The sequence below is a fragment of the Sesamum indicum genome, linkage group LG6, assembly GCF_026168435.1.
Source record: "Sesamum indicum cultivar Baizhima isolate 11 linkage group LG6, ASM2616843v1, whole genome shotgun sequence".
NCBI lineage: Eukaryota > Viridiplantae > Streptophyta > Magnoliopsida > Lamiales > Pedaliaceae > Sesamum > Sesamum indicum.
Window position 1 is genome coordinate 24,855,367 of NC_142662.1, and position 26,271 is coordinate 24,881,637.

The following is a 26,271-nucleotide window of genomic DNA, read 5'->3' on the forward strand; positions in this document are numbered from 1 at the left end:
TCTCTCAATCATTTTTTTCTATAATTTAATAGTGTAGCCCGCGTGTCTAGTATGTGATCGTTAAATATTTTTTGTGGAAAAGAAAATTGGTATGTTTCCAGCATGGGACCATTTCTGGGGAAAAAATATAACTATATTTGAGGGAAAAAATTTTTTTTGAAGGAAATTAGGATGAAAAACATTAGTAATTTCTCTCTTCTCTCACAAAAATTGCAGCTAAGTAGAAGCAATACAAAGGATCATGTCTTCCACAAGTGAATCAAGTAGGACAAATGAAGCACTCATATGCTATTATTGAAAAAAGAGCTAATTTGTCCTCCAATCAAAGTTACTCAAAGGCAACGTATTAGGCACGTGACATACATCGTTAAATTATATATGAAAAAGTGCATGGGACTAAAAATATTAATTTTTGTAAGTTATGGGACTAAAAATATTAATTTCGTAATTAATAGGACCAAAAGTAATATGAGCATAACTTATGGAATTAAAAATATTATTTTCCCTTAATAAACATATGGTGGTAGTAGGAGGAAAAAAATTAGACAACAAATTAGGGTTTATTGTTTGAGGGGCAAATTTGGGTTTTTGAAAATTTCAAGCCACGGATTGTTTGAAAAAAAAAAATCAATCAGTATTACGTTTGAGATATTATATGAAAATTTATAGCAACGAATGACAACGAGTTTTTTTTTTTTTATGACGATAAGAATGATTTGATGGTACTTGAGTTAATATTTAGGTATTTTGGTGCGTCTTTAATATTATCGTTTGTTGATTTTCGTAAAAGATAAATTCGATCGACAGTGTCATAATTAAGAATGTACATTAAAATTATGTCGAGATCATTAATTGTTAAATCATGATTATCAGATTCAACGAAGTTCATTAATTATCTCTAAATTGACTCGTATGTAAAACATAGGGGCAAGATTCGAAATAATTGGAATTTAGGGGAGGAAAAAGGAAAAAAGAGAGAGAGCGAGAGAGAGAAGAGACAGGCCATGCTGAAAACATTTGAAAATGACATGAGAAACAGAGACCATATGCTGAATTCTGAATAGACAGAAATGGTACAAAATCTTATATGTCTGTACATATTAAATTCTTCCATTAATTAATTAAAAATTCATAAATTCTTTTATGTCTGCATTGCTAAAATTCAATCTTTGGCAGCTGTAATGATAGTTGCCTTGCCCATATATATATATATACACACACTATTGGCAATAATTCAGTCTTGAATGCATGTCAACTCCTATCTTCCCACCTTCCAGCCAATAAAATAAATACATCAATAATCTATATATTAATAAATAATTTTATTATTTGGCAGAATTCTACATTTTTCATTACTAAATAAGTAGTATAGTACTGAGGATGAACTACTAATCTATGCATTCTTGTAAGAAAATATTTTATTTTTGGGATCACTTATCAACTATAGTGAGAAAAAGAAGGGTGCAAATTTTAGTCAAATGGGATTAAATTTAATTATTAAGTTTTAAAATTTAAAAAAAATTAGAATATTAAAGACAAGAATCTCAAAAATTGGGATCTGCCTGAAATTTGGGGGTCACCGAATTCTGTCCACATTTGCAACTTTCGATGATTTTTGTCCTTAATTTGTCAATTATATTGAATTGCAGGACTTAAGTGCCAAATTTAATTTCGACAGGCTAATATTTGATAATCTTGAACCATCAAGGAGGAAAACTATGTATCTCGCTGAAGGGGAAAATTTGGGTTTTTAAAACTTCAAATGAGAAATTGTTTGCAAAAAAAATAAATAAATAGTTGGTTCAGTATTTCGTATGAGGCAGTATATGAAAATTTATAGTGTCGGATGCTGAAAAGAATGGTGTGGTGGTACCTAAATCAGTTTTTAGTTATTTCGACGAGTTTTTAATATTATCGGTTCAGTGAGTTTTTAATATTATCGGTAATTGATTTTCGTAAAAGACAAATTTGATCATCAGTGTGATATAAATTATGAGCTAGCGTACATTAATTTAAAACTGCATCGAGATTATTAATTACTAAATCGTGAATCTTTGATTGAACAGTGTTTATTTCGAGACTGTTAATCAACTGTTTATGATTACTGGTCAACAAACTTATTGGATTATTCTGAGATCATTAGTTGTTAGAACTTGTAGAACAATTCAACTAGAAAACAATATGATATTTGAATGATTACAATTTCCAGACCATTAAAAGGAACTTAGTAGTGAGCATTTGACGGCAATGGTGGTAGGAGGAAAAATATTTAGAGAACAAATTAGGGTTTCTTGTTTGATGGGCAAATTTGAGTTTTTTGAAACTTCAAAAGATGGATATTTTGAAAAAAAAAAAAAAAAACAATCAATTAGTATTACGTATGATGTATTATGTAAAAATTTACAGTGCCGGATGATGACAAGAACAATTTGGTGGTTCCCAAGTCAATATTTAGGTATTCTGGTGAATCTATAATATTATCGGCTGTTGGTTTTCGTTAAAGACAAATTTGACCACCAGTTGATAATCAAGAGCGCACGTTAGTTTCAAAATTGTCTTGAGAGCATTAGCTGCTACATCATGATTCTCGAATTCAACAGAGTGCTTTAATTATCTCAAGATTGTTAGTCAACTGTTTATAATTACTGGTCGTGAAGTTACCAAATGATCTCGAGATCATCAATTGTTAGAATTTGAAGAAAAACAGTTCACCTGCAAAAATAACGTGATTTTTTAATTTACCATCATGCTGTAATTAAAAGAACTTGCTAAAAATAAATAATCAAATTAAAACCTTTAATTGAGAAATCACCAAGACTTAAACTTATGAGAACAGGACCTCAATTGACACTTATGTAAAAGTTAGGGGCAAGACTCGAAATACATGGAATTTAGGGGAGGGAAAAGGAAAACAAAAAAAGGAAATGAGAAGAGCAACCACAAGTAAAGGAAGAAGAAAGACAGGCCATGCTGAAAAACAGTTGTACTGTAAATGACATCATCAGACACAGAGACCAAAAATAACAGGAGCTACCATTTCAGTCTACCTGCCAAATATTGAACATTAGCCTTGCAGTAGTCTCAACTTTTCCACCCAATTTATCATTTTTCGATCAGAATTATTTTTAAATTATATTTTTTTTATTATAAGGTCAAATTATTAAAATTAATTTTAATAGGATAAAAGTTGTCACGCCGTCTATTTATATAACTAAAATTATAATTTTTCCCCAAAATATAGCGTGTGCATGTCACGGAATGTGGCTGGAAATCCCAACTTATAAGGCTCGCTTGAGGGATGCGTACCACATTCCAGCCAAATTTGCAGTTTTCGACGGATTTCTCTTTAATGTCCAATAATTTTATTTAAAAATAATTATAGAAGTTTATTGTCAAATTAAATTCCAACCCAGACGAAAATTATAATCCCTCTATAAATACAAGATTACAATGTTCCCAAATAGATATTAGAAACATGTTATGAGCCTTAATTAGATAACAAATCCAGGTAAAGAATCACAACATATAGAAAATTGGGCATGTACACAAACAATTATTCTGGATTTTTTAGCGAACTATTATTAATTGAAATAAATTGATTATAAGTACAATTATTTATGTGGACATTAATATTTAACAAAATTATTAAAAAAATCATATCATATTCAATAATACATACTATTACAGTAGACAACAATTCCTGCTATACAACAGACAATATCCCACGTATATGGTGGGATTCAAGCTTGTGATCTCTAAAATCATGGGGTCTCAAATTTACCAACTGAGTTAAGGCTCATTGACTAGTGCACAGTTACTATTATTATATGAAATCTACTTTTTTTTTTCTTTCCTAATTTTTTAAAAAGGAATTATTAGTAGGTAATAATTGCTTGTCATTTGGCGCATGTTTAACACCATTAATCTGTATGTCTGCTCTGAACCAAATTAAGAACAAATAGATCATTCTAATGCACCTCCATTAATATTTAAAGTAAATTACGATTATTTTTTTAAAAATTTAACATAATTATAAATACCCTATTGTTATTTAAAAATTATAAATATATCTTTAATTAAAAAGCAATTATATAGCCTAACACAATGAGATGGGCATTACTATTTTACCGTTAATGTAATTTTTTTAAAATAAAAAATATATTTGAAGAAATGTGAAAAAAATTGTGAGCCGATAAAAAAGATAATTCATAAAAAATATTAGTCCAAAAAATATATATAAAATTATAATTCATAATTTAAAATGATATTTTGATTAGTTCACCATAAAAAATAAATAAAAAAGTAACCTTAGATGGATGTTAAAATCAGATGGGCATTTGTAATCTTTCAAACAATCAATATATATATATATATATATATATTATTGCTGTTACTCTTACCTGATAAATCTGCCCTTCCCTTTTTAGAGTCCAAGTCTCCTACTGGACCACATGATGGGCTTTTAATTGGGTCAATAATGGGTTCAGGCTTATAGATCTGGGCCTCAAATAATTGGGTTGGCTTTCAGGTCATTGCGGTGCAGTTGGGCTTATCTCTGGGCTATCTTCATGGGCTTGGCTGTTTATCCGATGATTGCGGTATCATCAGTCCGTAATTAGATTTTTCTTTTTCTTTCTTCCAGTTCAGATTAATCTCCCTTTCTTTCTCACTTACACAATTTAATTAATTTTCAACTTCTGTGAATTTCAAATATTTCAGTAGTTATCTTTAACTACTATTATGCATTTTAATTCAATTAACAGTAAAATCGTTGCAAATTCTCACCTCGACACACTTTTTTCAACTAAAAAACTCGATTTTATAGGAAATTTGAGATTTTTCATTTTAATATCCACGATGCTATATATTATAATGATTTTTTAGAATAATTGACAAAATAATTTTATTCTTCAAATATTCTTTTAATAATTAGACATAACAATTAAGGTTTATAATTTATAATATTGCTGTTGGGTATTTACTCTTCAGCGGAAGCACAAGAAATCCCTAACTCAACTATTACAAAGCTAGGAGTTTTGAACCCTTAAAGTATACAACCCAAGATTTACAAAAGAATAAATATACAGATAATAAATAACAATATATATATTCCGACTCAGAGAGCCACATATCACACGGCCACGATAAAGGCTGGCAACTACAAACCACCACGGTTGCTCCTTAGTCTCACCAAGAGAAAGCACGACAAGTTCACTAAGAAGCGAAATCACAAAGAAGATTCAACAACCACTAAGATTTCAAGATCACAAAGAATATTAGAGAGTATTTTCGTATATATGAGATGAGAGGTGGAGAGAATATTTATAGAGACGAAGGAAGAGGAAGATGGCGGTTTTTAGTGTGTTCCTAAAGAACATTGGGAAGCCATTGTTGAAGATCCATAGGAAGAAGAAGACTAGAAGACAACATTGGAGAGAGAAGATCGGCGGCATTTTTTTGAGAGAGAGAGGGAGAAGACAATTGGTTTTTGAGAAAGAGAAAAGAGATGAGAAATGATTTTAGGGTTAGGGATAAATAAATTAATCGGGTCGGGTTATGGACATGGGTTGGATGAGTGGGCATTGGTGATAAAGGGTCTTCCAGTGAAGTTTGGATTTGAGCCTTCCAAAATTAATTAGTCATAAACCACATATATTTTATTGGTCACTTGCAGGAGAGATTAGGGTTTTATTGGTGGAGTGGCTCTTTGAGGCATCTAAATTAAACAGGAATAAAAAAAGAAGCAAATTAATAAATAAATAAAAGAAAACGGATCAAGTGGGCGGGCCTGGGGTCCGCTTATAAAAAACGGGTCAAGTCGGAAGATTTGGGGAAAAAGTAAATGGGGTGAGAGAGGCTCGAACTCTCGACCTCAGGATAACTCTCAAGCTATGAGACCTACGCGCTAGCCAACTGCGCCACCACCCCATATTGTTTGAGAGTGGGAATTTTTTATACTTGTCTCCTATTTATGATATGATGGTGTATGTAATCAATTTATTCGATATATATATATATGTGTGTATGTGATTGATTTAACTATATAGAAATAGAGATACAAAACCCTAATCTCTCCTCCCAAAACCCTCTCCCTCGTCCTCGCCAGTCGGCCCAGCCAAGCGTAAACATGGTGAAAAGAAGCAAAAGTACTGTGACGTTTGATTCATATATTAGGAATCGCTGTTTAAACGTATACGTTTAATTCATACTGTTTTTGTGTTTAATAATTTTTTCAGAGAGCAAGAGCAAGAGGGTTCCTTTGAGGAAGAAGTACAAGATTATTAGGAAGGTGAAGGAGCACCACAAGAAGAAGGCCAAGGAAGCCAAGAAATTGGGCCTCGACAAGAAGCCTAAGGTCGAGAAGGATCCCGGCATACCCAATGACTGGCCCTTCAAGGAACAGGAGCTCAAGGCACTTGAGGCCCGCCGGCAGCGCGCTATCCAGGAACTTGAGGAGAAGAAAGCCGCCCGTAAAGAGAGGGTAAATCTTAGTCTCCATCCTGTTTCCTTCCCTTTATTTACTCCAGCTTTCCATAGTATTCATCAGCTGCTTCTGCTGACTTCATGTTTTATGGACACCTATTTTTCGAACTTGTAGTAATTAGATGACAGAATGATTTGAGCGCCAAAATTGTTGACTGGTAATCCAAGCCATTACTTCAACCAGAATTCCCAATAGATTGGTACATTTAACTCTTCACATGACATTACTGATATACATGTATGGTTTCTGGTAACTCTAGTGATTGTATAAGATTCGATTGTTTGTGTTGAATTAAGCCCCTCTAAGATCTTTACTTGCAGGTGGCTTTTGCTTTATGGACCAATTTAAATTAGATGGAATTTTAGGGAGGTTTTTCCTTGACAATGAAGTCGGTGTGTTTCATCTTCGAACTGAATGTATTCAAGAATGTGATATTGGTGATGAGGACTGCCATCTTAAGTTAATCTAGAAATGTTTAAATTTATAAAGATACTGTCTTTGACACTTTTCAATTTGTTACTATGTTCAAATATTCAAGTTTGTTCACTTGTTTAGGCTCAAAAGAGAAAACTGGGGCTGTTGGACGATGAAGAAATGAAAGAACAGAGTCCTGCTGGAGAGGAGAGGATGACTGAAGACTCCACCCCAACTACTAGAAGTCGTGGTATGTTAGGATTCAAATTTGACATATCTTAAATCTTCTTCATGATGAAGGGGTATTTTTTTGGCATCCTTATGTTGCTGCTCTTTGTTTTGGTTTTTAAACATTAAACTTTTTACAGACCACTCAGAGAGGGCTTTTTACAAAGAGTTGGTAAAAGTTGTTGAAGCTTCTGATGTTATTCTGGAAGTTCTTGATGCTCGAGATCCCCTTGGTACTCGCTGTGTTGACATGGAAAAGATGGTGATGAAGTCAGGGGCTGATAAGCACCTTGTTTTGCTCCTTAATAAAATTGGTATGCTTGTTCTCATCTTATATGAACTCATAAATGTTAACTGAAGATTAGCATTATGCTGGCTGAAACATCAAACACTATTTTAAGTTGACTAATAAGTTTTCAGATTATTCAAGTGTGCTAGGTTATTCAGAACCATTATGTGATTTATTTTGTATACCATCTTATCTTAGCCCCTTCGTAAGTATTGGATTTTATTTTTCCGGTGAATGTATCATTTATTTTAGCCCTGATGGTGTGAGTTTGGATTTTCTTAGATATGAGATGTTTGCAGAGAATTGTTGCAATATGCAATCTTAACACCTGCGGTTGTACACATACAGATCTTGTCCCACGTGAAGCTGTTGAAAAGTGGCTCAAGTATCTTAGAGAGGAACTACCAACAATTGCCTTTAAATGCAGCACCCAAGAACAGAGATCAAATCTTGGGTGGAAATCTGGCTCAAAGGCTGGGAAGACAGCGAAGGCTGGCAAGGGAAACAACCTTCTTCAAACAAGTGACTGTCTTGGGGCTGAAACTCTAATAAAATTACTGAAAAACTACTCAAGAAGCCATGAGGTATAGTTAGGAATTCAATATAGCCTGTTTGTTAAGTTATTTTTCACTTGGAATTGATTTCTCTTTCTCTCTCCTCGCCCGCATAATGTACATATATACTGTAAGTTCATTATTTGTTTTGCTTTGTTTTACTTAGTACTCATGATGGTTAATGACTTCCTTTTATTATATATATTTTTTGTGCTGATTGTGAGTTTTAATGCAGATCAAGAAATCTATCACTGTGGGTATTATTGGCCTGCCTAATGTTGGTAAAAGTAGTCTAATTAATAGCTTGAAAAGGTCTCATGTCGTCAATGTTGGTTCTACTCCTGGGCTGACAAGATCAATGCAAGAAGTCCAGCTTGATAAAAGTGTTAAATTATTGGACTGTCCTGGTGTTGTGTTGCTTAAATCTGCAGAAAGTGACGCATCTGTTGCTCTCCGTAATTGTAAGAGAATTGAAAAATTAGATGATCCAGTTGGCCCTGGTGAGTCTTCATCTTCACTACTCGTTCACTTGGCCATTGCTTGGATTAATGTTAATACCTGTTATGTTAACTGTGCAGTTAAGGAAATTCTCAAGCTTTGTCCAGACAGAGTATTGGTAACCTTATACAAGATACCAAGTTTTGATTCTGTTGATGACTTCCTTATTAAGGTTGCTACAGTTAGAGGAAAGCTCAAAAAGGGTGGTATCGTTGATGTTGATGCTGCTGCCAGAATTGTTTTGCATGACTGGAATGAAGGTATTAATTAGATTTCCCATCTTTGAAATGAACATTGAAAATCTTGTGGCTGCACCTGGACTCCTCATCTAAAAAGGATACAAGTGACCATATGTATATTCACATGAATTGATCTTTATCTAGAAGAAATTCTACTTCTGTGGTAAGAATTTGTAATAGTAACTTCTGGAGATCATGCTTCTATGAATCAGGGATAATTTCTTTTATGGGTGGAAAACAAGCTTAAACATTGTACAGAGGCAAAAAAGGGAAAGGAGAAAAAAAAATGCATATCCTCCTGCATCTGGTTCAGTCATCTTCTCAATGTCGAAATTTTATTTGCAACTGGATGAAAATACAAAGTTGACATATGAATATGACAACCGCCAGAAAGTGCAATAGACTGCCTTCTCATGTCTTGTGAAGCCACGCCTGAACCTCAGTCTTCCTATAAGTGTATAACTCCCTATTAATCTGAGAATCGAGGAACCTTTTGTGTGACTTGAGGATTAATTGAATTATAGAATTGTTCTGTGGTTTTGATTGGAGTGAGATATGTCCTTTTCTTCTCGTAAAAAGTTTTCTTCCTATTTAAAATAAAAATGAATGAGAAGTCTATGGGCAGAGGTAGTAGCAATAGGAGAACTATTATATTTAGGACATACATGGTGATTATAAAGGGGAATCTTGTGGCTTTAAAGGGGATCTCATGTGGTGTAGTTCAAAGATAAATTTTAGTGAACATCAGAATCTGTCACCTTGTGTCATTGTTCCAGAACCATTTGAAATTGATAAATATCAATTTATGTCTTAGTGTGTGCGAGAAAGTGGCAGAACCGAGTAAAGATTTTACAACTACCTATATGCAATATTTCGTTTCCTGCTTAATTTATGTGATTGTGAATGCCAACAGATGAGGCAGGCACTACAATCAACACGGACACAAACATTAACATTTGTTTCTGCTTTCTCCACTTGCAGGTAAAATCCCATATTATACCATGCCTCCGACTAGGAACACTGAGGAGCCTTCTGAGGCAAAGATTGTGACTGAACTCGGGAAGGAGTTCGATGTGAATGAAGTTTATGGAGGCGAATCTTCATTTATTGGCAGTTTGAAATCTGTCAATGATTTCAATCCTGTTGAAGTACCGTCAAATACTCCTTTAAATTTTGACATGACGATGCTTGAGGTTTGTGATTGCTCTACTCTTCATTTGAGATTGCAATCTGGCATCAATTGTAACATACACATATTAAGCTCTTACCTCAGTTAGAAACTGGCTTGTTCGGTTCCAAGGATTTCTTCTTTATCTTAGTCTGGGTCATTAGAGTCATTACTCAACGTCTTTGGTAGCTTGATCTGAAGTTAAGTTCTATTCATCAAGAGAATTCCATGATTAGTGATTTACTATTTTTGGATGTTATGTTATCGTTTTTATTTATCAATTTCACATGCAGGGTGATGGACAACCGCAAGCTCTAAATGAGGGCAAGAGTGACGACCAGCCCATGGAATCCAATGAAGAAGATGTTGCCTCGGAAGAGGAGAAATTTAGCAGTAGCACCCGAAAGCAAAATGAAAAGCTATATGCTGAGGAAGGCATGCTAAACACCAAGTTGAGAAAAGCAGCCAAGAAGAGGCTGAGAAAGGAAAATCAACCAGCTGCAATGGAACACGATTCAAACGATGACTATGACTTTAAGGTTGATTATGTCAAAAGGGATTCTGCTATGGATACCAGTGATGGCGAAAATGATGTGGCAGGTGAAAGTAGTAAAAATAGATTTGAGTTGCCTTCTGGAGTTGAAGTGGATAATGAGTAAAAGAGCAAGCAGAATTGCAACAAACACTATGCAGGGAGCCAGTGATGACTATGCCAAAATTATAATGGGATTAGAGATTTTCTGTCAGAATTTAACATTTCTCTTTATTTCTAAGTGGGAAGCTACAGCTGAATTTTTGTATGATCTTGTTCTTGAAAGCAAAGCAAGTGAAAGAAGCCCTTTTATCATACACAGTTGTGATTGTAGAACTTGGGTATTCGGATTAGTTAAAATAATGTTAAATCTATTACAACATTTTTAGAAGTTATAAAGCATTAGATGTTATTTTGTAGCTAAATTTTGAAAATGTTTGAATAAAGATTTTATCAACAATAATTTTTTAATTAATAGGAATAAAATTTAGAGAAGATATTAGTGTCTTAGAATAAGTCAGAAATTCCTTAATATTTCAGGAAAAAAATATAAAATGTTATGTGGTTCGGACAAGTATATTATACAAGGATATCACAAAATAAATTTCAAATATATGTTTGAAACAGTTTATAAACACACAAACACCTTAATTCCTCGTCGCACTTGCTCCTTGCAAATATTTCAACTTTACCATGAGAGTTTGCAATTCTTTCAAATGCCATCAAACCATATCATGATAACCCGATTACTGCCAAAACAGGTACACATAAAACTTATTTCTTGGACAATGAAATATAAATAGAGAATGTAACAATACAACAACAGTATCACTAAGAATCACTCCTCTTTTGGGGGTTCTTCACTGGGAGGCTTCGATTCCAAGGACGAGTCCACAGAGTCTACAGAACCCGGGGTAGAGGCCGCAGCTGAGGCAACACCATTCACCGTTGATATCTCCACTGCACTAGACTTTGGAATGAGTCCTCGCGCTTCCATAGCCTCACGTGCAGCTTGCTCCTTGGCTCGTCTAGCTTTCTCCAGCACGTCCTCCTGCATATGCACCGTTCTTTGTGATATATGTCATTTTTACTACCACAGACAATAAACAAGAACAAAAATTTCCAGACTGCACATCTTGCAGCAAAGATAAATTGTCACAAACATATGCTACTTTGCAGTTAAATTTACACTTTCAAAGGAAAGGTGAAGTAGCATATGATACGGCATCAGTTTACTGACTGATCTGAAGATAAGATGGGCTCATGCCCACCAACAGTTCATCCAACGAAACCTAGACGTCTTTTAAATCAACTCAAATCCTATAGACGTAACCTCTCCAACTTGCAACGATATGCAGAATATAAACAATACCAATCTTCTTGACTAAACATGGATACCAACACATGAACCTAACAAAATCAATCGAACAACAATCTACGGGCAAATGAATTATCCTGCAGACAATGCTTGTAACAAGACTTAAAATTTCTAGTCAAATAGAACCGTTTTCTCGTGCGTACCTGAAATTCTTGCACTTGCTTTTGCTGCTCTGCCTGCAATCTGCCAATTGTGCTCAGAAACTCGCCCACAGCAGACTCTATGCGCTCGTTAACTGCTTCTGCCACAGCTTTCCCCAAGAAAAATGCATCTAGAATTGCTTTGCTCTCATTGTCACCTACAAAATGAATTTTCTTTTGCCTTTTTAGGTCATTATAAACTCTCTTCGGATAATCTAATAATGAATGAATAATCACAATTATAAATAAACCCGTGTGATCTCAAGACCTTCCATTATTTCAGGATATAGTCCTTGTATCTTGAAAGACAAATAGCCGATGATTTATTAATTAACACCAGTGCAGGGCAAGTTCGTCTTAGGAACAAAGAGTTCTTTCCAGAGTCATACATTTGCCCACACTGCACTGTGTCTGAATTACACCAATTTTATTGCAATAATTTACAATTTACTCACTTCAAAGTTTTACTCTGAAAACAATATGACAGGTTCATGGAGTACATGAATTGATGCAAAATCCCTTATAAGAACCTCAATTCCTCGGCCGCAAACACGAAACAAAGTATATTCAAATGCTAGACAAACTCATCAGCTGTCATAAGAAAAGGAAACCAAGGGAGACAGGTAGACCCGAAAACAGGAACAACAGCAACCCACGAAAGAAAAGGAAAAAGGGTGGTACCCGAATCACCAGAACAGCTGCAACTCAAATTGATTCTTGGAAATTGATGCAACCCAAGCCTGAGGTTGGAGGAAAACAAGGGCCGGCGGTGGTGAATTGAGGCAGTTGGGTCGACAGCAGAACGATGTCGGAGGATTCTTGATGATGGAGTACGAGGTGCCGTACTTACTGAGCAGGACTGCAGGGATGCTGCTGTCACCCCACTCATCCTTTTTCGTCTTTCTCCTTTCCGCCCTCAATTTTTCATTTTCTTTCTCGAAGGTGTACCTATTTTTGTTGGATGTTAGGACACTACAGTTACGCTGTAACCTGATAATGCCGCGTTTGGTTGTCCGAATTCTTTCTATTTTTCTTAAAAAAGGGAAATGGGATTAAGGAAATCATCCATTGATTATCTATGACATATTTTTCCACAATTCCATCTCAGATATATTTCTTATTTTGGATGTCACATCATTTAGTGTAAATTTCACTGATATATTCATGGTAATCTCAATCCTTACATATATATATATATATTATATTTATTTTTCTGTAAGTACAAAAATATACACATAAATATTAAATAAGGGACAAATTTAAAAATTTTATGGTATTATCTTTGCTCAAATAGATTTAAGTTTAGATTTATAATGAGCTTTAGTACATTAATGTTGGTATTTACACACTCCTGCAACTAGTGATGGCAATGGAGTGGGTTTGGAGCGGATTTGTTTGGATTCGAGACCCGCCCCGCACTATCAATACCTTGGACCCACCCCGCCACACCACACAGTCCCGAATTGCCACACCCTGCCTCGTTAGTATAAACAATACATTCATGTTTTTTTAAATTTCAATAAGTAGTATCAATTTAAATTGATATATTTTTTTATTTGAAATGAATTATATAATACAAATAATACATTCAAGTAAGTTTTTATTTGCATTTTTACATAGAGTTGAGTATATGCAAAATTATTTAAGAATAATACCATAATTTTCTATTAATAATATATTACAAATAGCTAAATAAATAATAAAAATATTTAAAAAATTTAATCGAAACGGGTCCAATACAAAATCCATAACCCGCCTCGAACCTGACCGAGGGCAATAAATTAGGCCCACAAACTTGCTAAAAAACATACCAAATCCAACCTATTCAGAACGGGTCTAGGTCGGGGCCCGAGTTGCTGTGCCCGATTGTCATCCCCTACCTACAGCTTGATTTAGTAGTCAAGTAAAAGGGAGGGGGGCAAAAAAAAAAAGGAAAAGCGTGGTTGAAGATTGTTGCTTTCAAATAAAGCGTGGAACAAAAGCAACATGGATAGATTAAACGATTTATGAATGAAAGGTAACCTAACTGTCGGAAATAGCAACATCTGAACTTGTTGATAACCTCAACAAATAGTTGTTGGAAGTTTAAGGTAATAATTCTATGTTTAGATTTCAGTTTTTCCTCAAGTTTTAATTCCATGTAAAGTAAGTAGTCCATTTAACCAAATTACATTTAACACACTTAATTAATATTTTAGAATTTAATTAATAAATATTTTTTTTCCTAATTCACTAATATATTTAACAATATAATGCCAATGCTAATGGATCGTTGCTAAAATGGTATAACTGATCATTCATAATCAAAAGGTTGCGGCTTTAAATATTTATTTTTATAATTAATTTTTCAATTGTTTGTTTCATTTGAGCATTTTATTTAACTCAAAAGGTATTTATAAAAATTTAATTGACAATTTATTTATTAAATAAAAATAAATATAAAAAATATTAGATATAATTTTTCAATCTACAAAGAATTTTCTCTAGGTTATTAGGCATAGTGTGACGTGTCGATATTAAATACCAGGCGCGCAACTCTCCATGTAGGCAGGTGGTTGAGAAAAGTCTATGCTAATCCAGTCTTCTAGTTTGAAAATTGAAATAATCGTAGACTTGTTTGCGCGGATTTTATTGGCCCAGTCCAAGTTTTGAATTTCAAATTTATGTATATAAAAATTAGGAATAATTGTACATTTTTCTTCTGAGGTATGGTCTAATAATTTTTTTCAATTTTTATAATTATGTTTAGAATCCTTTCAAATAATAATAATAATGATGATTAGAAAAGAGAAAAAAAGAAAAGAAAAAGAAACTAATAAGGCGCTTTTGATGGCATATTCGTAATTGGGAGCTCCAGGAGGGTTGTTTAACAACTGACATCGAAGCTTCCGACAATTAGACAAGCACAAATAGGAGGGAATTTCCTTTTATATAAACTATGCTAATATAAAAAGAAAATACTTTTTATACTTACGAATGATGACTAATTACACAATTGTATTAATTTTTTTGTAAAATTAAAAATATTTTTCAACTAATAATATTAAGTTTTAAATTTTGTATTAATTAATAAAATAATTTTTTTCTTTCTTTTCTTTTGTTTTATTTGTTTAATACAATATTTTATAATATATTTATAAATAACAATGTGCTATAAATAATTAAAAAATAAAAAATATTCTACTATTACAAAACACTGTTAGTGATATTGATTAATTTAAATATAACAATTATACCCTTTTAACAAATATAGTACGGTGGTTGTTTTTTTTCTTTGCTTTTTTGGTGTTTTTCAAATATAATTTGTTAATTTATATATTTTAATAGTCATAATATATTTAAAATTTAAAATATTATTTATTATACGTAAATAAAAATAGTGTGTCATGACCCAAAGTAAATTATAGTAAATTTCTATGAAATTTATTATAATTAAAAATTAACTATCATTCAATAAATATTTTGGGGTGATAATCTTTATAAGAGTACTTGTTAGACGTCTATTAAATTTAAAAGAATAATTTTAAATAATGGTGGTATTTATAGTTTTCATAAATTTGAGGGGGTTAAATGTAATTTAGCAGGAAAAAAAAGAAGATTTGAAAAACTCACCGTCCCCGCATCGTCACGCTTTCCTCTCCCGAATGTCTCCCTTTTCTCTCTCTAGACAACACCCATATAAATATCATTTCCTTCTTTGTTCCTCTCTCTCTCACTCTCGTTATCCCCCACTTTCTCTCTCTACATTTCTACTGCTATACATACAGAAACAAAGTAGAGTATATATAGAGGCTTGGCCTAGGGTTTATCGGGGAGAGAAAGAGGAGTTAGAAATGGGGCAGCAGTCATTGATCTACAGCTTCGTCGCGCGTGGGACGGTGATCCTCGCCGAGTACACCGAGTTCACTGGGAATTTCACCGGAATCGCTGCGCAGTGCCTCCAGAAATTGCCTGCCACCAACAACAAGTTCACCTACAACTGCGACGGTCACACCTTCAATTACCTTGTCGAGGATGGATTTAGTAAGCGTCGCCGTCTCTGATCTGTTTGTTGTTCCTTTGTTTTGATTCATTTCATGGGTCTGATTTTTCGGTTGTGGGTTCTTTACTGCATCTGGGGTTTGTTTCACAGTCGGGGTTCATAGATTTTGAGGGTGTCGTTGTGGATTTGCGTCGTTGTGTTTGGAGGTTAGATCTTAGTTGACTGTGGGTATCATTTGTTGACTAGATTCTATGCTAACTATTAGCGGTTGCGGATCGGTTGAAAAAGTTTGGAGATATGATCCACTTGACAAATCCTATTTTTAGTTAGTGACGGGATGAGCGGAATCTTAAAACGGAGAGTATAAGGTATTCGAGTTATAGCTTTGTTATGGGCTCTAAGCCTCAGGTCAATCTTTTGTTTTGGTCAATATTGGGTCAATAAGTCTCTTTGTGTTTCTTCTGGATTGGGTCAAAGTTGTTTGGATGTTGAATCATTCCAAGTATGACAAGTATTTGAAATCTGCCCAGTGATTTATTCAGATAGAATTTACAGAGATCATCACTCATTAATTTCTATAGGTTTTGCAGTAATTAGTGTTTCACTACGGCACACAATGGTTGGATCTGCATTTGGTTTTCAGGATGTACAATGCTAGTGGATGACATTTTACTTGCCCAATCCCTGCAGCTGGATGTTTATTTAATCCACTTCTTTGCCTATTGAATTATGCCCTTATCGATTTGATTATGATGGTGCATATGTTAGTAAAATATGGTTTGCAGACCATTTAGCCTGTCTATAAAGCACTAGTATTTTTAATTGTTTGTTGTAAATTGGGTTCAGCTATTATGTTGTTTTACCAATTGATAGAGTGACGTATTCAGATAACCTAATGAAAGGATGTCATGTACCATCATGAATATCAGGTCTGTGAGCCCTTATGTTGTAAGATATGTGGTACTAGAACTCCCAGGTTTAGTATGAATTCAGTAGGCCTCAAGGGTGAGGTTGCACATTTGGGATCTAGGAGTCACGGTTTTGGATTTGTTTAAATAGCCGTTTCCTTATGAAAGCCACTTTGTACTTCTAATTGTCCCTCAAAATTGGTTTTGCATATACGTAGGTGAGCTATCTTGCATTTTTAACTTGTGGTTCTCAGTAAAAAGTATATGAGCCTTATTAGACCCTGGTGTAGACTTTAAATTGGCTCGGGTTATCTTATAACCAACTAAATTGATGAAAAATTTATTGATTTTAAGGACCTAGTTTCTGTTTTCATCAGGAATGCTTGAATGTGGGCATTTATACTAGTACATGGTGTGAGGCCCTGTTGTGCTTAAAGTTATTTGTTTTACCATGTTTTTACTTGAACTTTGTTTTGGTGGAGTAATGTTTTATGTTTTCACGTGACAGCATATTGTGTTGTGGCTGTTGAATCTGTTGGAAGACAAATTCCTATTGCGTTTCTTGAGCGAGTTAAGGAGGATTTTACTAAGAAATATGGTGGAGGCAAGGCTGCTACGGCTGTTGCCAATAGCCTGAATAGAGAGTTTGGGTAATCTTGTGTTCCTGTCTCACCTTTTTCCCTTTCGCTATCTATTGGCTCATATTTTTCTCAGTTTGCAAATTACTTGTGGCTACCACAATTTAGGCCCAAATTGAAGGAGCAAATGCAGTACTGCGTGGATCATCCAGAGGAGATCAGCAAGCTGGCAAAAGTGAAAGCTCAGGTTTCAGAGGTCAAAGGGGTGATGATGGAAAACATTGAAAAGGTATAGCAATGATAAATCTATTATTAAAATTTTTCTTCAGCAATATCTAAATTTTTCATCTTATGATGTGGAATGAATAAGTGCATTAAGCAATTTGTCCTTGCAGGTACTTGACCGTGGAGAAAAGATTGAACTTTTGGTAGATAAAACTGAAAATCTTCGCTCTCAGGTTAGTGTTAATGTTTTTTCTCCGACCATCTGTTGTGGTAAGAAATGCTGATCTAGTGGGTTTAGTTTATCCCCCAAATGTGAAATGGTGCTAGTGTTGAAGTCTGCTGATAGACTTCTAAGAATTTCTTTATTGATCCTATGCTCTAGCGACTATTCATTATGAATATAGTCTAAACTCACATTATCTCCGTTGCACTTGTTTTAAGATCATGTTTGTTACTCTTGGGTTAATTGGATATTCTATTACTGGTCGGAGTGCAACAGCAGCTCTTGTTTGTACCACAGGGACTCATTTTTGTTTTTTGGGATTTGTTATTGTTATCCTACTGTTCTGTTATTTTAGGTTTTCCTGATATGGAATTCTTGGCTTTTGTGGTAACATGGGATGCTTTACTGTGATGCTGAATAGTGAAGCGCGGTTAAATTTGCATTGCAGGCACAAGATTTTAGGACGCAAGGAACCAAGATGAGGAGAAAGATGTGGTTACAGAATATGAAGATAAAGCTGATTGTCCTTGGCATTATCATTGCCCTGATCCTTATCATAGTTTTATCAGTCTGTGGTGGATTCAAATGTCACTAGATTGTTTGCATATGTTTGTCCTTATAGGACGCCCACCCCCATGTTGCTTCATCATTTGATTAGCTGTTATTTCCCCTAAAATTTTTTGGTGACTTTATTTTGCCCTTTTGTTTTGATCTGTATTTTGTGAGACTATGCTTGTATAGTTTGTACTTCTGGATCCTCTGAATATATTAGTAAAAGAGTCATAGATCTGGGAATGAAATGTGAGATGCTGTGCCGACGATGTCGCACATTTAAGATTTACTGCAGATGTTGCATGGATGGTACTTGAATATGTTGTATCTGGATGGAATAATTCGGACTCCGGATACGGATTTGGGAAAATTAACTTGATATTATGTTGGGGTTGAATGGATCCTAAAGAAGGGATGTCAAATATTAATATTTTCTTATATTTGTTTGAATAATTCTATAAAGAAAAAACAAATTTTAATTCCTTTGATTTTCATTTTGAATTATGGTTTGTGTGATATTAATGAACTCTTAATTCAAAAGCAGGCTGTAGTCGTTTGAAAAGATTTTCCATTTATTTTTTCTTTAAAATGGAAGCCTCTATGGTTCTGTATTTGATATATATTACATTTACTATAATTTAACAGAAATTTATGCAATTATCTTTTGTAATCATGTTTTAGAATATATATATATATATATCTCTATCTAAATCAACACCCTTAAATCTTGGACCTGAGAAACACGGTTTAAAAAGTTGTTGCTCATACCAAACAGATCGCAATAAGTGTAATAATAATAGTATTTTCTGCGCACTTGTTCAGTGTCAGTTTGCGCCGCAATTATGAAGCACAAGTGTATGGCCAATTTATATGGTTTATGTAGGTCCATGCAATAATAAACTTTGTCGATGCGCATATGCAGCAACAACCAGAGACAGAACAGAGAAGCAATAACAGTATTGAATGTGTATGTGTGGGACATGGGATCACCAGAGTCCTGCAAAATCTCATCCAAACTACCTACACATATAAAATCTCAATATCACTTCTGCTAAACAACAATTTACTAAAATGGTAAGTTCTCAACACGTGTATTAATATAGAAGAAACCCAATTCGGTACAAAAGGTCGGAGCTCGTGTTCTGCTATATGCAGGGACGTTATAGTTTTCGGAGTATTGATCGCGGAAAGAATAAATAAAGAGAGAGGTTGAGAGTGTAGATACTACAAAGCTGAACGCGGCATTGCTTCTCACTTCAGCCACATGGATTCTTGTACCTGTTCTAGGCCATTTCATCGGGTACACTTGTCTGTTCTAAACGTTGATTTCCATGTTGTCAAGAAGCCTGATATTTCCAAACAATGCAGCAACACAAAACACAACGGGACGCTTAATCTCTTCCAGCGTTTCCAGGCTTTCTTGATCTACAATCTGCTTGGCATGAAGAAACAATGAGAATGCAAATGTCAGGATTCTAACTCCTCAGGAAGCACTACGATTGTTGGTTAGGCAGTTCAAACATACTGATAGAAAGAGAAGAAAACTCTTATCTGCCTCACCTCTGCATAATCGACTTTCCCACCAGCTTCGTGTATGGCCCTGATAACAGAATCCCTCAACTCCTTGCAATTTACCTTACCCGTTTCTGCTGCAAGTTTAGCATTGAACAACGACTTGCTTATTGACAACGCCTGCAAAATACAAAAGGAACATTTTAATTTTGTCAAACAAAGTTAGGGGTTTACTAATACACTTTCGAGATTTGGATGAGTGCATTCAGATATTGGGGTTACTTTCTCCAATTGTAGAAAGACGCCTAACAAGAATGGTAAATCTAAATGCTTGTGAATTTATTGCATCATTTTTGATTGCTCTTTAACATCTATCATGAGGGAGAAGTTCTTTTTAGTGGTATTCAATATGAAATCGAATTATAACCAGAAAAAACATCTATCTGCATTTTCAATATTCCAAAACAGTGAATTAATTGGAAGCAATGAGAGATACCTTCACCCTTTCCTCTGGTGATAGGTGCACATTACGTGAACTCTTTGCGAGGCCATCAGGGTCCCGTACTAAATCCCCACCGATCACTCTAATGCCAAAGTCAAGATCTCGGACCTGAAAACACAGGCATTCAGACAAGATCAAAGATAAATCCAAGGTGGTCTAGTACTTCAAACTAACTTGTTCATTGACACAACTTCTCATCATACTATTCATACTGTGGAATGTGTTCATGACATTATGCAAGACATTTTTCCACAATCTTTTTTCATCATCAAATCAATCAATGATTGTTGGATGAGGATTAGGCAGGAAAGATGAGCAAACGCTCTAAAGCATGGAAAGTGAAAATATAGAATCCATAAAATCAACCACTGTAATTCCTAAAAGCAGGTTCATGGAAGAAATCCTTACCATTCTTTCTATGATCTTCCATTGCTGATAATCCTTCTTGCCAAACACAGCAACATCAGGCTCAACAATATTAAACAACTTGGTAACGATAGTGGCAACCCCTCTAAAGAAAACAGGCCTACTCTTCCCACACAATCCCTTCTCCAACCTTTCAACTCTGATCCATGTCTCATGCCCCGCCCCACTATTTTCCAAGCAAGACACCACCTTTCCTTCTTTTCTCTTCAACCCATTTTCACCTTGTTTCATACCATCATTTTGCCCATATTCGTACAAATTTCTTGGGTGGAAAACAACATCTACACCTCCAGGAACGCTCTTCAATTTCTCAACATCACCGAGAAAATCTGAAGGGTAAGTGGAGAGGTCCTCGTTGGGGGAGAACTGGCCTGGATTCACATAGATTGATACAACAGTGAGATCTGCGTGGTTGTGGGATTCTTGGATTAGAGAAAGATGGCCTTCATGGAGGTATCCCATTGTGGGAACAAGGCCAATCGTCTTGCCTTTCGCTCTAGCCGACCTTGACCACCGCCTCATCTCATCTTTACCGGTGATCACCAACGGCTCCTTACCTGCCATTGAGACTGCAATCTTCTCACCTTTTCGTTCTTTCGTTTGAGAGTCAAGAAATTGGGAGAGGCCCAATTCCCAATTCAGATAAACAAGAGAAAGGACGGTCTCACTCCAAAGAAACTGTTAAATTCAGCAAACAGGTGAGGAATTCGAGCATCGGGAACATCGACAACTATAAATGATGAACGTAGGTGTGGCTGCGTGGTGGTTCAAGAAAAGACCAGCCAGCACTGCGCAGTCAGGGTGGACAGGAAGTGGGCGTCGCATTTCCAGGAAAAAGAAAAGTGAAAAAGTCAGACTTTTCTCTTTCTTTCTTCCTTCCACTTTTTACCTACCTTCCTTTTTTCTTGTTTAATATAAAGGATGCTGCATATTCAACAAATTTTAACATCAAATCTAAATTAATTATAATAACAAATACGTATTTTATAAATTATATATAATTCAAAAAAAATAATCAATCACATTACAAATGTATCAAACTTGCTCCGTAGTTAATTCAGTCCAATTGAATCTAATTTATATAAAAAAATTCTGCATATCAAAAATCAAACTCAAATACAAAAGTCAAAATTGTTAGGAGCAAGCCCACACGACATAACGACAAAATTACGATAAACTTAACTTTGGAGAGTAAAACGCATGAATAGACTATTTAATAATTAACAGCGGTTTTTATTTCTTTAAAAGTAAAAATGAAATATGCATCACATATTTTAATTTATTTTTTAGATATACATAAAATTTCAAGGGAGATTCTTTTCAACTAAAAATTCATGGGATATTCATTTTTGGGACAATTATTCTTTTGGTGGATTTCACGAAAAGGAAGAGCACACTTTATTCTCTTTGGTTATTTTAATTTTAGTCACTGTGTTTTTAATTGAATTTAAATTTTTTTAGTTTAAAATTGTTGGTAATTTGAGATTGAAAAATAAAAAAACAGATTTGGACGAAAATCAATTGTAAATACTGGGAGTAAAATAAAAATAACCCCATTATATTGGTTAATTATTTTTCCAGTCAATTTGTGGCAGAGCCAGCAAAACGTAAGGTTATTTTAGGAATATGACCATTAAGAACATTTTTGTTTTATTACATTTATTTTAGATCTAAATTAAAAAAAAATACATTTATTTTGACACTATCAATAATTTAAAAATCACACACAAGAATCTACATAAAAATGAAAACAAAACGCTGCCTAACATCCCAACTCATCGTATACAAATATACACTCATGCTGCTGCCATTTTCAAGTACATCTCATCTGTATGAAATTTCCTCTCCAAAACACTATATAGAATCTAATTGCACACATGTAAAAACGAATGAAATGATCAACAGGCCAACTGATCTCTAAACTGAGAGATTTCTTCAAAAATTGGTAGCCTTCTTGATCTAGTAGGTGCCCACTCATTCATCACACGTTCCAGGGCTTCCACGAAATCGTCTTCAAAGCTCAGGCCTGGAAGATCCGTCAGCAACGTGCTGTTGCCGGGCCGCTTGGCTTCCAGTTCCAACGACAATTCCTCGGCCCGGTTTCTTGATTTGTAGTCATCAGAACCCGGAAGCTTGTGTTGCAACACATCGTCAAGAACCATACTGGCCTCGTCGTATCGGGCCTGTTTGATTAGGCAATGGCACAGGTTCAGGGCCTTGTTGGCATCCTGGTCGATCATCTGAGCTTTACGGTACACGACTTCTGCTGCCATGAAATTGGATTTCTGCATATAAGCCCACGCCAGGTTTCCCTGAGAGATAATCATCACTTATGTCCATTACTAGCTGTACCACTATAATCAGTAAAAGTTTGAGGCAAGTGAACTAATCATCAACGCCGATTAATGCAATTCTTGATCACTTACGAGTATTCTTGACGTTTCCTGTTTGATCGAAACCTGAAACTTCTTTCCATGAGAACGCGCAGTTTTCGTGGGCTTCCCGTTGAAAGCCTCGCCTAAATATATCTGTTTGAGCTTGTGCTTTAGCAGCACTATTTGTTCCTCAACTTTTCCACATTTCTACAATGATCAAAATTATGTGTCATATATAGCAAGTCTCCATCACAGGAGGGAACAAGAAACGAACACACATATATATGTTTTTATACCTTGTACAAGTCGATGAGAACGTTATCAAGTGATTCTTGGGAGGTTCTGGGGCAAAGTCCTCGAAACGACTTGATCGCTTCAATGGCTTCTTCGGCTCTGTCGAGTTGCTTCATAACCACGGCCATGTCTTTGAGGGCGCTGTCGACTCTATCTCCTGCGTTTATAGCTTTCCAGAACCATACTATTGCTGTCTCTGGATCCTTCTGAACAAGCTGAGTCCGAGTATTGAACAATACATAGGAAATATATAAGACAAGGCGTTAATTAGACCCGAATAACGATGCTTCTTAATAGCTAGCTAGTACTGTGTTACGAACTACCTGATGCATATGTAATGATAAATCATACACGAACAGCACATATATATATATGTATATAATTAGTTGCATTATTACATAGGCACACAAAATCCATCAGATTCATGGACAGATACTAGGTTGTTCCATCAATTCAACTCTAGAGATGTTTCTTGATTAAGGATTGAAAAATACTATGTAATTAAGTCCCAAATACTCTCTAAAAACTTTGTAATCAAGAAATGTTTTTGCACTTAATTCTTCCACAGTAAATCAAACACTTGCACATGTCTTTCCCAACTTACATTTTCCACTGTACTGTTATGTTAGGGACTTTAGGACATCATATTTTCATAATTAAAACAAACCCATATGTGTTATTTCATGAACATAAAAACTAACATCTTTGAGAATATATAAACTTGAGACTATATATATATATTATATGGGTGAACTCTTAACTCATAAATAAAACTATAATTGAACATTACTTAGTACTGCAGCAGTAATAATACATCTTCTATACTTATTAAGAACTCAAAATTTACCACAAATAGTCTATAAACAGCCAAACATGGCATACACACACACACACACACACAATGGACTAATTAGTCCAAACACATGAACCCTAAAACAGGTTTAATTTGAACATTAAGTATGTCAAAGAAAGAAAAAGGCGGAAATTGAAAACCAAACAAGACTCCATTGGTTTGAAATCACTTATTCTTACGTATTTAAAGCAATATTGAACACATGAGTTGAGGAAAAAACTGTAAGAAAAAAGAACCAACCTGGGCATGTTTGGCTCGGACATAAGGCCCATCACCAGAAGGAACTTTGTGAATCACATGAAACAGATCCTTCTCTTTCTTCTTCATCAATCCACTTTCCATTCAATCTAATTTTGCACTTCCAAACAAGGCACTACGACTCTCTTGTTTCTGCTCAAACAGCCCCCTTCTTGAAATACAATTAAGCAGCTTAATCAGCGAAACGGCTAGATTCTTGCAGAGCAGATGCTGATGGAGAAAATCAGGCAGACCCACTTTTCATTTTTATATGTAGGGGCGTGCACTCAATTATGGAGGAAGAAATGAATGTGGACTCTGGGACGTCCAGGTTCATTCTTGTGTAATCTCGTCAAGGCTAGAGCCAGACAGGTCTGCCACGTGTGAGTTTCTACCTCTACACTCTACATATGCATTCAAGCTTGGGACTTTTGGGGTGGCGTAAAATTAAATTTTGTTTAACATAAAGTATTAATTAATTTGTAGTTTGTGAGTTAGTAAAAGCAATTTCACATTAATTAACGTTTACATTACTGTTAAGTTAATTGACTCTCACTCTCACTCTTGTGTACTAAAGTTCACCGACCCCACCTATATACCAGACATGTATGTATACCTACGTACGTACGTATGTATGTTTCTTTTAAATTTTAGGGATAATTATACCGATTATTTTCTTACGTTAATTTTATGTAGTTTGAGAATTACACTTAATACTCGTAATGTTGTTTTTAGTTAACAAATATATCTCTATTATTCAAAATTCACTAAGTTCGTTGTTATTAGGGGTAATAAAAAAGAAATTAAAACCGCCCAAATCAAATCGAATTATTTTTTACGAGCTTAAAAAAAATCATCAAAAATCGCACCGCATCATTAAATATATAATTAATTTTTTAAATTATATATATAATAATTTGATAAAATAATTAAATTTTTTAAAAAAATTCATATTCAAATTATATAATCTCAGAATTCATATATTAGTAAAAATCCACATTACAAGACTCAATTTTGTAATTTCTATATTTGGACATTATAGAAAATATTTAATTCTTTAAACTTATTTAATTTTGAGCCCATTTAATTATTACCACAATTTTCCATTTATTTTTCTGTCCTGTTTTTTTTTTCTCCCCCTTACTCCTAAACTTTATTATTATTTGTTACAAAATGTTGGGATGACTTCAGTTTCAATCTCCCTCGTAAGTCGGGACGTGTTTTTAGGACCATACGTATTCTGTATGTACTTCTACTGATTACTTACCATTGAAATACGATCGAAATTCACTACAAAAATGATTAGTTATTACATATACATAAATCACTTCGACTTAAAAATTGTAATAAATTAATATTTATTTACCACAATCAAATAAAATCAATGCGATAAGTATTATCTATCATGATTTTAGATAAATTTTGACAACAGTTATTCAATATTCATTATAGTTTTACCTATAATTAAAATACTTAGCTAATAAAAAATATTTTAATCTTGCTTACAAAAATAACGAGTAATAGCCGTTGCGCAGCCGTAATTAATTGATATTCACTATAAATTTGTATTTTTTAACTATGAAAATTAATTTAGCAATAATTTGACTAGAGACTATTCGTTATTATCAATTGGGCTAACAAATATTGATTGAATTATTTATTCTTTTTAAATGAGTTTAA

The 26,271-nt window shown here is 34.3% G+C and overlaps 5 protein-coding genes and 1 non-coding gene across 6 annotated transcripts; 2 read left to right on the forward strand and 4 right to left on the reverse strand.

Moving 5' to 3' along the window:
• Positions 1 to 5,843: 5,843 nt before the first annotated feature.
• TRNAM-CAU (transfer RNA methionine (anticodon CAU)) lies at positions 5,844 to 5,928 on the reverse strand. Its single transcript is given in 2 exon segments — positions 5,844 to 5,879; positions 5,891 to 5,928. It is a non-coding gene; the product is annotated as a tRNA-Met (tRNA).
• Positions 5,929 to 6,030: 102 nt separating this feature from the next.
• On the forward strand, positions 6,031 to 10,721 carry NSN1 (GTP-binding family protein). The gene is made up of 9 exons (XM_011081878.3): positions 6,031 to 6,146; positions 6,237 to 6,481; positions 7,040 to 7,148; positions 7,267 to 7,440; positions 7,764 to 7,999; positions 8,205 to 8,469; positions 8,548 to 8,727; positions 9,688 to 9,899; positions 10,168 to 10,721. The coding sequence occupies exons 1-9, from the start codon at positions 6,128 to 6,130 to the stop codon at positions 10,531 to 10,533; spliced, it is 1,806 nt and encodes a 601-aa protein (XP_011080180.1). The 5' UTR covers positions 6,031 to 6,127; the 3' UTR covers positions 10,534 to 10,721.
• Positions 10,722 to 10,998: 277 nt separating this feature from the next.
• On the reverse strand, positions 10,999 to 12,914 carry LOC105163510 (uncharacterized). Its single transcript, XM_011081876.3, has 3 exons — positions 12,606 to 12,914; positions 11,928 to 12,082; positions 10,999 to 11,457 (listed from the first exon to the last, which is right to left on the reverse strand). The coding sequence occupies exons 1-3, from the start codon at positions 12,811 to 12,813 to the stop codon at positions 11,245 to 11,247; spliced, it is 576 nt and encodes a 191-aa protein (XP_011080178.1). The 5' UTR covers positions 12,814 to 12,914; the 3' UTR covers positions 10,999 to 11,244.
• A 2,689-nt stretch (positions 12,915 to 15,603) lies between these two features.
• On the forward strand, positions 15,604 to 18,681 carry LOC105163509 (vesicle-associated membrane protein 721). Its single transcript, XM_011081875.3, has 5 exons — positions 15,604 to 15,947; positions 17,323 to 17,464; positions 17,561 to 17,681; positions 17,788 to 17,850; positions 18,289 to 18,681. Exons 1-5 carry the CDS (start codon positions 15,758 to 15,760, stop codon positions 18,433 to 18,435), a joined length of 663 nt encoding a protein of 220 aa, XP_011080177.1. The 5' UTR covers positions 15,604 to 15,757; the 3' UTR covers positions 18,436 to 18,681.
• Positions 18,682 to 19,454: 773 nt separating this feature from the next.
• On the reverse strand, positions 19,455 to 21,694 carry PANC (pantoate-beta-alanine ligase). Its single transcript, XM_011081874.3, has 4 exons — positions 20,815 to 21,694; positions 20,401 to 20,514; positions 19,953 to 20,084; positions 19,455 to 19,824 (listed from the first exon to the last, which is right to left on the reverse strand). Exons 1-4 carry the CDS (start codon positions 21,394 to 21,396, stop codon positions 19,708 to 19,710), a joined length of 945 nt encoding a protein of 314 aa, XP_011080176.1. The 5' UTR covers positions 21,397 to 21,694; the 3' UTR covers positions 19,455 to 19,707.
• An 873-nt stretch (positions 21,695 to 22,567) lies between these two features.
• Positions 22,568 to 24,950, reverse strand: ATSDI1 (Tetratricopeptide repeat (TPR)-like superfamily protein). Its single transcript, XM_011081873.3, has 4 exons — positions 24,595 to 24,950; positions 23,504 to 23,716; positions 23,259 to 23,414; positions 22,568 to 23,144 (listed from the first exon to the last, which is right to left on the reverse strand). Exons 1-4 carry the CDS (start codon positions 24,694 to 24,696, stop codon positions 22,731 to 22,733), a joined length of 885 nt encoding a protein of 294 aa, XP_011080175.1. The 5' UTR covers positions 24,697 to 24,950; the 3' UTR covers positions 22,568 to 22,730.
• Between the last annotated feature and the right edge of the window lie 1,321 nt (positions 24,951 to 26,271).

What these genes read in the sequence shown, in the direction of transcription:
- NSN1 (XM_011081878.3), top strand. An exon ending in AAGCCGCCCGTAAAGAGAGG is followed by an intron (nt 6,482 to 7,039) that starts GTAAATCTTAGT and finishes TCACTTGTTTAG; the next exon opens with GCTCAAAAGAGAAAACTGGG. An exon ending in AGATGATCCAGTTGGCCCTG is followed by an intron (nt 8,470 to 8,547) that starts GTGAGTCTTCAT and finishes TTAACTGTGCAG; the next exon opens with TTAAGGAAATTCTCAAGCTT.
- LOC105163510 (XM_011081876.3), bottom strand. Translation starts at nt 12,813, where the DNA reads ATGAGTGGGGTGACAGCAGCATCCCTGCAGTCCTGCTCAGTAAGTACG. An exon ending in CAGCTGTTCTGGTGATTCGG is followed by an intron (nt 12,083 to 12,605) that starts GTACCACCCTTT and finishes TTCATTTTGTAG; the next exon opens with GTGACAATGAGAGCAAAGCA. An exon ending in AGCAAGTGCAAGAATTTCAG is followed by an intron (nt 11,458 to 11,927) that starts GTACGCACGAGA and finishes GTGCATATGCAG; the next exon opens with GAGGACGTGCTGGAGAAAGC.
- LOC105163509 (XM_011081875.3), top strand. Translation starts at nt 15,758, where the DNA reads ATGGGGCAGCAGTCATTGATCTACAGCTTCGTCGCGCGTGGGACGGTG. An exon ending in CCTTGTCGAGGATGGATTTA is followed by an intron (nt 15,948 to 17,322) that starts GTAAGCGTCGCC and finishes TTCACGTGACAG; the next exon opens with CATATTGTGTTGTGGCTGTT. An exon ending in TGATGGAAAACATTGAAAAG is followed by an intron (nt 17,682 to 17,787) that starts GTATAGCAATGA and finishes TTGTCCTTGCAG; the next exon opens with GTACTTGACCGTGGAGAAAA.
- PANC (XM_011081874.3), bottom strand. Translation starts at nt 21,396, where the DNA reads ATGGCAGGTAAGGAGCCGTTGGTGATCACCGGTAAAGATGAGATGAGG. An exon ending in CACCAGAGGAAAGGGTGAAG is followed by an intron (nt 20,085 to 20,400) that starts GTATCTCTCATT and finishes TGTATTTTGCAG; the next exon opens with GCGTTGTCAATAAGCAAGTC. An exon ending in GGAAAGTCGATTATGCAGAG is followed by an intron (nt 19,825 to 19,952) that starts GTGAGGCAGATA and finishes CATGCCAAGCAG; the next exon opens with ATTGTAGATCAAGAAAGCCT.
- ATSDI1 (XM_011081873.3), bottom strand. Translation starts at nt 24,696, where the DNA reads ATGGAAAGTGGATTGATGAAGAAGAAAGAGAAGGATCTGTTTCATGTG. An exon ending in TCCGAGCCAAACATGCCCAG is followed by an intron (nt 23,717 to 24,594) that starts GTTGGTTCTTTT and finishes ACTCGGACTCAG; the next exon opens with CTTGTTCAGAAGGATCCAGA. An exon ending in AGGAAACGTCAAGAATACTC is followed by an intron (nt 23,145 to 23,258) that starts GTAAGTGATCAA and finishes ATTATCTCTCAG; the next exon opens with GGAAACCTGGCGTGGGCTTA.